The 10,919-nt window shown below is 29.7% G+C and overlaps 1 protein-coding gene across 3 annotated transcripts; it reads right to left on the reverse strand.

Moving 5' to 3' along the window:
* Positions 1 to 300: 300 nt before the first annotated feature.
* Positions 301 to 10,403, reverse strand: LOC101207488 (probable transcription factor KAN2). Of its 3 annotated transcripts, none has more exons than XM_011656940.2 (4): positions 9,727 to 10,403; positions 9,548 to 9,624; positions 7,774 to 7,819; positions 301 to 980 (listed from the first exon to the last, which is right to left on the reverse strand). In XM_011656940.2, the coding sequence occupies exons 1-4, from the start codon at positions 10,238 to 10,240 to the stop codon at positions 865 to 867; spliced, it is 753 nt and encodes a 250-aa protein (XP_011655242.2). In that variant the 5' UTR covers positions 10,241 to 10,403; the 3' UTR covers positions 301 to 864. The 3 variants fall into 3 exon arrangements, with proteins under 3 accessions (XP_011655242.2, XP_031741144.1, XP_031741145.1); XM_031885284.1 differs by lacking the exon at positions 301 to 980 and adding an exon at positions 1,094 to 2,882; XM_031885285.1 differs by lacking the exon at positions 301 to 980 and adding an exon at positions 2,891 to 3,110.
* Positions 10,404 to 10,919: the final 516 nt, after the last annotated feature.

A 10,919-nucleotide genomic window follows, 5' to 3' on the forward strand; every position in this document is an offset into this window, starting at 1 on the left:
ATCTGAAAAGGAAAACTTCCCCTCTTTATCTTCTTTTTCTGAGTTTAATTATAGCATGACATAAGATATACAGGTAATAATTTAGAAATTAAGACGTTTTTTTTCCTTTTAGCTCTTAAAAATCAAACTTATTTTCCCTCTCTTTCTAATATGGTTTGCATTATATTAATATTTAAGGATAAAAGAGAACAAAAACTATTCATTTAGTTTTCAATGTCTGGATTAAATTTTGAAAACATCAGTAAAAAATGGATAAGAATTACAAAAAAGAAAGAGTTAAAATAATCAACATGTATGGAACTCAATTTAAAAAACTAAAAATAAAAAAACTAAATGGCTATCCTACGTTATTAGTGGAGTTTGGAAGACTTGCTACTTGAAACATCCTTTTAAGAGAGACTCAAATTTAACGGTTGACGTGCAAAGTTGAGCTAGTAATTATATTATAAAAGGTGAGTAATTAGAAGATTTGACACAAATAATGAGATGGAAAAATAGTTGAGTTCAATAAACAATCCTCTTTAATTGTTGGAGAATCAAACTATTGGTTGGGTTTTCACCCAACCCGAGAGCCAAAATGCACTTTATTATGTTGGTCCATCAACCATGTTGTGTTTGCTTTTAAGAATTCTATTCTTTAATGTCTAGATAAATAAAATATTGTGGTAGTTGTTTAAACCTTATTAGAAAAGTCAAAATCACATATTATTGGCAAATCTATAGTAAGGCAACCTACTCTCACGTATCATCAACATTAAATAACCTTTTTATCAAATAGTTAACTTTAAAGATTAATTTTTTGTATACATTTTTTTAATATATATTAAAAATGATTTGATTAAAGAAAGAAAAACATTTTATAATTTACTCAATGGAGTTCATAGAGCAAAGAGGTGTAATGGAGGAAGAACAGCCTACATTATCCCCTTGAGTAGAAAACATATCATCCTCCAATGAGCCCGAGCTGCCTTTTGAGCGACCTTTAAACACACTTGTTTAGTACTACATGTAAACGTATGTGGTGCAATTTTAAAAATATCATTTATAGTTAACGAGTACGAAAAAAAATATTTGTCACTCTTTAAACGTCATATATTTGTACACATTGACAAATTAGATCAAATGAAAAGATATAAAGAACAATATGATGTGCATGCATAATTTATATAGACTTAGAAGGTACTTGACCTATAACTTAGAACCTTGTTTGGAAAAACAGAGAACATATGTTTCATATTTGTAAATTTATTGAAAACAGCAAACAAACAATAGAACTTGGTAAATATGCATGAGGGAGGGTACAAAAATAAAGAATATATATAACTAAATCAGTAGAAATTAAACAGTATCTTGATGGTTAAAATTATACTCTAAAGCTTTCAATTTAAAAAATTTGATTGTAAAAGTTGTTACAATTATATATGTTCAAGAATCATTGTTTATTCGCTAAGGTCTAATTTTTACAACTATTATAAGCGGAAGAACCAAATCTCAACCGTATATAATGTTTATCATTATATATAAGTGAGTGTTTGGTGCACTAAATCTTCTTTAATGTATATATTCTTTAATGTATATATTAAATTCTACTTTTCATAGTATGAAGGTTCATAAAAAAAACTTAAGCACTTCTCTAGCTTATTGCCTATATTTTTATTTTCAATACATTTGGTTTTTGGTTTTGAGATAGGATAAAAGTACTAAAGATGTGTCCATCTGATAGTACAAAAAAAATTTAAGTGAAAGATTGTTAAATGAAAATTTTGAGTAAGCAAATATTTATTATTATTCTAAATATGCATTTTCATGTCGCTACGTGGAAGTCTCCTTTATAAATTCAAATATTTATGCATGAGTTTGGGTCCTAAGAACACCCAAGTTTAGGAAGAGGTGAGGAGATAGGCAAAAATAGGTTTTCGGATATATTTACACGTGCGTCGCCGTTTGTCAAACATTGAGGAGAGGACAAGAATAAAATAACAATATATTATCCTTTTGCTAAAAATTATCTTTAATTATCAAAACCGTTCTTTATGTTATAAACGTCTTTGTAAATTAAATCTTCAAAACCTTTCAAAATAAATGGGAATTATCAATTATTAATTGGTTTTTTTTTTGTTATTAATATTATAGCTGTTGGAATCTCTCTCCCTACTCACTATATATTTGAGTCTCATTCTTCTCTTCTTACTAACTCAGAAAAATAGCACAACGATTTTGTTCTCTCCCAAAATTCTCTTTAGTATACTGAGCATTAGAGTGTCTATTTGAGTGTTGAGAATTTTGATAAGTTTTATAGTGCAATCCTGATCGAAGAACGAGGCTGTTTTATCTTAGGGACGACGGGGCGATCAAATCTGTTTACACAAAAGAGCAGTGCCGCGAAATGTCTTAGAGAGAGCGAGATCCACAACTCTGCCACTTTCTAACTTGTTTTTGTTTTGCAATACGCATTTTGGCCAGGTGTGATCAGAAACTTTCATCACTAGGCGTTATAACCAGGCGACAGGCGAGTTAATAACTATACGTTTTGACCACTAGGCGAGTTGATCGGTTGGCGAGATTAGTAGGCGAAGTGATGATTTGGTAATTTAACCACTATGCGAACTAACTAGAGAAGACATTTTGACAAGGAGAGATACCAACATATTACGCGTTTTGTCTAGGCACCAGAGCTTCTCAACGCATCACTCCTTGTAGGCGATTTGCAACAACAATTTTAAGACATTTTCATTCTGCTGCAATGGCTTATCTTTTCCAAGGCGATTTGATGTCCTTTTACCTCAACTGCCCTTTCCGCTTTAAAGGAGCACACTTTAAGAGACGAAAGCAAAAGATGTTGTTCTTCCTCACCTTGAAGAAAGTTGTCGCCGCATGTTCTACTGAAAAATCAAAGGTTCAAGAAACCAACCCAATGGAGGAGCAAATCATCAGTCTTACCACGTGGATAGAGACAGATTTCATCTGTAAGAATTTAATTCTTAATGGTCCTACTGATAAGTTGTATGATTATTACAGTACCATGTCGACCACAAAAGAAGTATGGAACACGTTATAGGAAAAGTATGACACGAGGAAGCGGGATCCAAGAAGTACGTGGTAAGCCAATACTTGCGATATCAAATGATCGATGATAGATCCGTGGAGGTTTAATCACATGAAATTAAGAAGATAACACATATTAGCAAAGGTATGCCACTTGACGATCAGTTTCAAGTTGCGGTTATTATTGACAAGTTGCTTCCACTATGGAAGGATTTCAAAAATACTCTAGGGCATAAAACCATGGAGTTCTCACTGAAAAGTCTCATCACGCGTTTAAGAATAGAGGAGGAGGCGAGAAGACATGATAAAAAAAGTGGAGGTGAACGCAATTTTTAGAAAGCAATTTACAACAATTCTGAAACCGGATCTAAAGCCGAAAGGAAGTAAAACGCGTGATGAGACTTTTCAATAAAGCTGGCTTCACTCAAACAATAGGATTAGATCTCTTTATATTAATAAAAACTAATGTATTTGTGGGAAATGGGTACGCTACTGATAGCATGTTTAAGTTAAATTTGGAAATGAATAAGAAAATGACTTCTGCTTACATGTTGTCTACTTTTAATATTTGGCATGCTAGACTGTCATGTTAATAAACGATTAGTTAGCAACATGAGTAGGTTGAATCTTATTCCTAAGTTATTTTTGCATGAATTTGAAAAATTCGCATGTTGTAGTCAAGTTAAGATAACAAAAACTTCATATAAATTTGTAACTAGGGTAACTGAACCTCTAGAGGTAATTCATTCTGATTTATGTGAATTTGATGGCATGTTACTAGGAACAGTAAAAGGTATTTTATAACCTTTATAGATGATTGTTTTGACTTTACTCTTTATTTACCTTCTTAAGAATAAGAGTGATACCTTTATCATGTTCAAACTATTTGTAACTAAAATAGAGAATCAGTCTAACAAAAGAATTAAGAGACTTCCTAGTGATAGAGGAACTGAGTATGATTCAGGTGCCTTCAATGGGTTTTATAACTAAAAAATAAATACATGAAATGATTGCACCTTATTCTTGTAAAATGAATGAAAAAGTTGAAAGGAAGAATAGAACACTAACTGAGTTAGTAGTTGCTATCTTGCTTGAATCAGGAGCAACACCATTTTAGTGGGGTGAAATAATAATATTAATTATGTCCTTAATAGGATTCCTAAATCAAAGAGTAAAACTTCAACATATGAAGTCCTTAAGAATAAAACATCAAACATGTTTTATCTTATAGCTTTGGATTGTCTAGTCTATGCTAGTAGAGTTATGAATGTGTCTTCATAAGATACGCTGAAAAAAAATAAAGCCTATAGGTTCTATGACTTAGAAAATAAGGTAATCATAGAATCAAATAATGTAGATTTTTTTAGGATAGATTTTCTTTTAAATCTAGAAATAATGGGGCTTTAAATAGTCAAACTGGTAGGGGCTCAAGTTCAAGTAGTCTATCTCCAGTTAGGATCCAAACCCAAAATAAGAAAGTAGATCTTGAATCTAGAAGTAGCAAGAGAGCAAGAACCATAAAAGACTTTGGAGAAAACTTCGAAAAATGTACAATGTAGAAGATTGGAAAGATCTAACAAAAGTCTTATCCTTACTGGATGGAAACTTATAGCAAGAAGCTATCAATGATGAAATAAACTCTCTGGAATCTAATAGGACTTGGCATCTGGTTGACTTACCCTTGGTTGAAAAACAATAGGTTGTAAATAATGGGTTTTGAGGAAGCAACTCAAACCCAATGGATATCAGTAGATAAGTATAAGGCTAGACTAGTAGCAAAAAATTTTAGAAAGAGGAAAAACATAGATTTCTTCGACACTTTCTCTCCAATTACTAGAATCACCTCAATTAGAGTGTTTATTTCTATAGCTGAAACTCATAGATTGTAAATATAATCCATTGACCATTATTAATAAAGTGGTATTGATTATATTATTAGTTTTGGGAACAAGACCAAGTGAAGAGCTGGGAACATAATTACACAAGAGACGTAATTAACTCTTTCCGTATTTTAGGGTAAGTAGATGAGTATTCCCTTAAATGGTGTCTTCAGGTCTTGAACAAACGGCTCTACCCTCTCTATGGTACGAGAAGGGTTCTCTTTATTGGTAGGACCATAAATAGGTTGTTCATTAGAGGAGCGCTGATATTTAAGGATTAGAGGTAACTTAGGGGTAAAACGGTAAATTGACCCAGTTGGTGTTACAAACACTTGTGAAGGACTAACTTACTATTATTGATCTATATTCATGGACACATAAATATATCTATAGTGAGAAGAGTCCAACCATGAGTCTTTAGTGGAGTGTACACAGAGTTAACAAATATTGATTAATGTGGTTAATGAGTTTAGCCAATTAATCTCATATCGTTGTAGCTTCTGATCTGTAGATCCATTAGGTCTTCTTCCTAGCTCATACAGGGTAATGAAATTTATTCATATTGGTTGTAATTTGAAATGTTCAAATTTACTTTGGCAATTAATTTAATGTATAGTGATACATTAATATAAAGTTTATCAAACTTTATTAGATATATTTAATTTTGTATATGATTCAAAATTAATTTATGAGAGGTAAATTATTTGAATGAGTTCAAATATTAATTTAATGTGAATTGGATTCATATTAAAATTATTGGTCATGAGAGAAACTTATATTTGAATATGATTTAAATTTAATTTAAGTTAAATATAAGATGTTTAATTTTGCTATTAGTTAATTGAAGAATTAATTAATAATTTAGTTTTATTTAATTAAATCTGTTAATTGGTGAATTAATTAATAGTTTAGTTTTATTTAATTAAATCTTTAAGATATTGGAGAGATATTCAAATCTTATTTGAATGAAATATTAATTAAATATAATTTAATTAATTATATTAATATAAATCTATAAGATATTGAAAAGATATTCATTCAAATAATATTCGAATGACATTTTAATTAATTATATTAATTTAAATCTATAAGATATTGGAGAGATATTCAATCAAATAAGATTTGAATCAAATATTAATTAAATATGATTTCATTAATTGTTAATTAATTGATTAATTTTTAATTAACTAGTAGATTTGATAATATAACTTTTTTCTATCCCAATTGGTTCCCACAAATTAATCTCATCTCAGAGGATAAGAAGGTCTTTAACGGGTAGTGTCCTAAAGTCGGTGGTTTTCAGATTCAGAGATGTCAACAAAAATAAGTTATTTGTATCTTTTAAATAAAAAACACGCTTAGTTTTTATTTACAATTTTGATTCTAAATTTTTGCCAATGTGCTTGTATGTTGGGATTTCCAAATGAAATTGAGTAATAGTTCTATAAAATCTTATGTTGCTATAAGTCTTTTATCGCTTCACTTAATACATCAAATGGATGTTAAGACTGCCTTCATAATTAAATGGTGATTTAGAAGAAGCGAATATATATAGAACAACTTGAAGATTTCATAATTCATAGTAAAAAATCTAAAGTTTGTAAATTAGATAAATCTCTTTATGGCCTAAAACAAGCTCCTAAGCAATGACACGAAAAGTTTGACAATATAATTATGTCCAAAGGATTCAAAGTAAATGAGAATGACAAATGTATCTACTATAAGACTGAAGATTGGTATACTATCATATGCTTATACGTAGATGACATGTTAATCTTTGGATCAAACTTGCACGCCATAAATGATGTAAAATCAATGATGAGTGCAAATTTTGACATGAAGACTTAGGAGAAGTGAATGTAATCCTAGGCATCAAAATTCCTAAGATTGTAAATGGAATTTTTTTATATCAATCTCATTACATAGAGAAGATTCTAAAAAAATACAACTAATTTGAAAGCAAACCAGCTTGTACACTCTATCATTCAAGTGTTAAGTTGTTCAAAAACACTAAAGCAGTGTTAATCAATCTGAATATGCGAGCATCATAGGAAGTCTGAGATATGTTACTGACTGCATAACATATGTTGCAGGTTTACTCGCAGACCTAGTCTAGAACACTAGAACGCTATAGAAAGAGTAATGAGATAAAAACCTAGGATTACATTATCAAAAGTTTTTTTGCTGTACTTGAAGGTTACAACGATACTGATTGGAACTCCCTTTTAGATCGGTCAAAGGCTACAAGTGGTTATATTTTTAATATAACATGAGGAGTTGTTGCTTAAAAATCCACGTCTTAGAGAGAGCGAGATCCACGACTCAGGCACTTTCTAACTTGTTTTTGTTTTGCAGTACGCATTTTGACCAGGTGATTTGATCAGACATTTTCATCTTTAGACGTTTTAACTAGGTGATAGGAGAGGTGATCAATAGGCATTTTGACTAGTAGGGAAGTTGATCAGTAGGCGAAGTGATCGTTTGGTGATTTAACCACTACACAAACTAATTAGAGAGAAGGCATTTTGACTAGACGATATACCAACAGATTACGCGTTCATCTTTGTCTAAACGTTAAAGCTTATCAACGCATCACTTCTTTTAGGCAACTTGCAAACAACATAATCTAATTGAATTACAGTAGGACCTATTGATCAATCTGCGTTAGGTGTAGGTTTGAAAAACACTTATGTAAAATTTGAGACTCGTATAATGTAGATATCACCCTATTTTGAAGGGTTTTTTTTTACTTTAATTGTTTCCTAAAGTAAAAATAATATGAAATGAAGAAAAGATAAGGCTGGTAAAAGGAAAAGGGGTAAAGGGGATAGGTTAAGTGATTAATTACCTGGAGAAGCTGCAGGCTTTTCGGTCGTCTTATGTGCCCGAAACATCTAAAATCAAAAGTTGTTTTTGTCAAAAGTAATCATTTATTTACTATAACATAAGAGCTGATATTAGTTTACTCATTTGCTTTTCTTAGCTTATAAAAAGCTGAAAATTAAAGAGAGATTTAAGGATTCAAAATGTTAAGAGAATAATTATAATTAGCATGTAGAAAGTGGTCTTAAGTGAAAAAAAAAAGTGACTGAGGTTAAGGATTCAAAATGTAAAAGTATTATGATAATTTTCATTTAGAAAGTTGTGTATTATGATTATGACTATATTTCTTATCTTTTTTGTTTTAACCCTTCGTTGTGCATGGTGGAGTCATAAATTTTCTTAACTAAGCTTAAAACTAAGCATCCTTTTCTTTATGGAGTAAAGAATTGTTTTCCTAGTCAAATTCTAAAAATATATTTTGATTTCTTTAGTTTAAAATTCTTAACTTGATTTAAAAAAGTATCTGAGAATAAAATAAGAATTTTAACAATGAAAAGAGAATGTATAGTTATAATTTTTGTAGAGTAAAATAAATGATATTTTTAAAACTATAACAAAGTGGCAAAATATTTACAAAAGTTCACAATGAGAAATACCAAAAATACTCGTGATTAATTGATATCCAACGCATAATATATTTGAAAAATGATGGTTTAGGTTTTACTACGTTTAGATATGTCTAAATCTAAATGATCTTTTTTCAAGATTTTTTGTTACATGATCGTTTAGATTTAATTGTTTAAATTTAGATAGTCAAAATCTCAACAATTTTTTTCAAGATTTTTCGGTATATAATCATTTATATTTAGAAAACGATCGTTTACATCTGGTATACGATCATTTATATTTAGAAATACAATCGCTTAAATTTGATCGTTTAAATTTGGCTACCCAAATCTAAACGATTTTTTAAAGATTTTTTGTACACGATTGTTTAGTTTTAGCTATTTTAGTATACAATCGTTTAGATTTTACTATCCAATATCTCGACGATTGTTTTACGGTCTTTTATAATATCTCAATGATTTTTCACAATCTATTATATGTGGAACAACCAAATAGCAATTTGAAGAAAAAAATGATATTTTATATTGGTACACGATCTTGAACCAAATAACCGTTCGAAAAAAAACTGCAAAAATAAAAAAAGACGATGAAAAGAAAAAAAAAAAAAACAAACCTAAAATATTTGAAAAAATGGTGGCTTTTTTTGTTTTTGTTAGTAAATATTTAGATTATATTTATAAAAATTAACCCTAAAATAAAGTTGGTAAACGAGAACTTAATGTTTTTATAAAACTTTCTTAACCCAAAACAAATTGAAAAATTAACAATGGCTCTTCCTTCTTCCTTCTTCCTTCTATTCTTTCACGATTTGAAACTTCCTTCTATCCTTTCACAATTTGAAACAGTATTTGGAAAAACAATTAAAAAAAAAAAAAATAGAGTGATATCCATGATGGTTGTATTATTGATTAGAAATAATGATAAATCATATATTCTTTTTCTCACTTTGTGAATTAGGGCTTACTGTGTCAGATGAGAAGGGACGACGGGCATTTATTATTTGCATTCATTTAGTTTTGTAGCCTTGCATTTTCAATTATTCCCTATATATCATCTGTCCATCGAGCATAGTTTAATAATTGTTTTTTATTCCAAATTGTAGATTAATAATTTGAATTTAATATACTAAATTAAAAATTATATGAAAAAAGAAAAAAGAGAAGAAAAAAAACCTGTAAATGGCTTTTGACGTGAGCCAATGTTAGATCCTTCACATCCATGAGCTCTAGAACTGATTTAGGCGTAGCTCCTTAAACGAACACAACATTATTTAATCAAATTAGAAAGAACAAAGAACAAAGAGCAAAATATAAATATAAATAAAGACGATAGAAAAAAAAAATAATTTTACTTTCATGGCCGCCAAGAAGCTCAACAGCATGAACAAACTGAGCATGGAGGCTGCTCGTCCACCGCATTCTCGGTGCCCTCATGGATCGTCCTCTCGCCATAGCTGACAATCGATCAGAGTTCAAATGGTAGTGGAGATAGGACGGCGGCAAAGTGAAAGTAGAGGTTTCGGAGTATGAGATTGAAGAAGATGAAGAGGCCCCAAAGAGAGCAGGAGAAGTAGGCCTTTGTTTAGAGTAGAAAATTGAAGGGTTGGGATGAATTGGGAATGCATTAATAGGGTAAGCATGATGGTGATCAAGGGAAACCCCATTATTAATTTGATGGAGTGATTTATTAGTGTAATGAGGAGTAAACAATTGGTTAATTGATCCATAAGAGGTTTCAATAGTATTAGTAGAGAAGGTAGAATGATGATTAATGATAGTGGGTGGACTTATTTGAAGAGAAAGATCAAGAAATGGGGTGGAAGAAGAAGAAGATTCAATATTTATAACCCTTTGAATATTAGGCATATTTAAATTAAATTACCCTAAACTCAAAAACTGAAAACAATAATAATAATAATAATAATAATAATAATAATAATAATAATAATAATAATAATAATAAAAGCAACCAATCATATATGAAAACAAAGAAGTGATAGGGCAAGAAATTATTAAGAGAAGATTTGAGTTTGGGAGAGAAAAGGGTTATAGAAGAGAGAGAGAGAACTAACTAAATGTAAAGAAAGAAAATGATTTTCATTGGTCTTCTTCGGGAGAGACATGCAGAGTTATAGGGCAGAAGAAAGAGAAGAGAATAAAGAAAGGGAATAAAGCAAAAGTCAATTATGAGATCGGAATTTTCAAATGGACAGTGTGATTTTTAAAAAAGAGTGATTTTTAAAAAAAAAACTCAAAAACTATTTTGATAAAAGCGGTAATTTTTTGGACATTATTAAAATGCGTCTTTTTTTATTTTTTTTCAAATTTTCTCTCTTCCGCCATGGAAAACAAGGAAAAGAACGGCGTTAGCGGACCTCATTTAATTTATATTATTATTATTATTATCCATATTATTGTTATCTTTATTATTATTATTATAAAATTTTAAAATAACAAAATCCATGTAAAAAAAATTATTTTTTTCATAAAATTAAAAAAATATTTTACTTTCTATTCTTTAATTACACAATTGATTTATTATTGA

This window comes from Cucumis sativus, chromosome 5 (assembly GCF_000004075.3).
Source record: "Cucumis sativus cultivar 9930 chromosome 5, Cucumber_9930_V3, whole genome shotgun sequence".
In the NCBI taxonomy this organism is placed as follows: domain Eukaryota; kingdom Viridiplantae; phylum Streptophyta; class Magnoliopsida; order Cucurbitales; family Cucurbitaceae; genus Cucumis; species Cucumis sativus.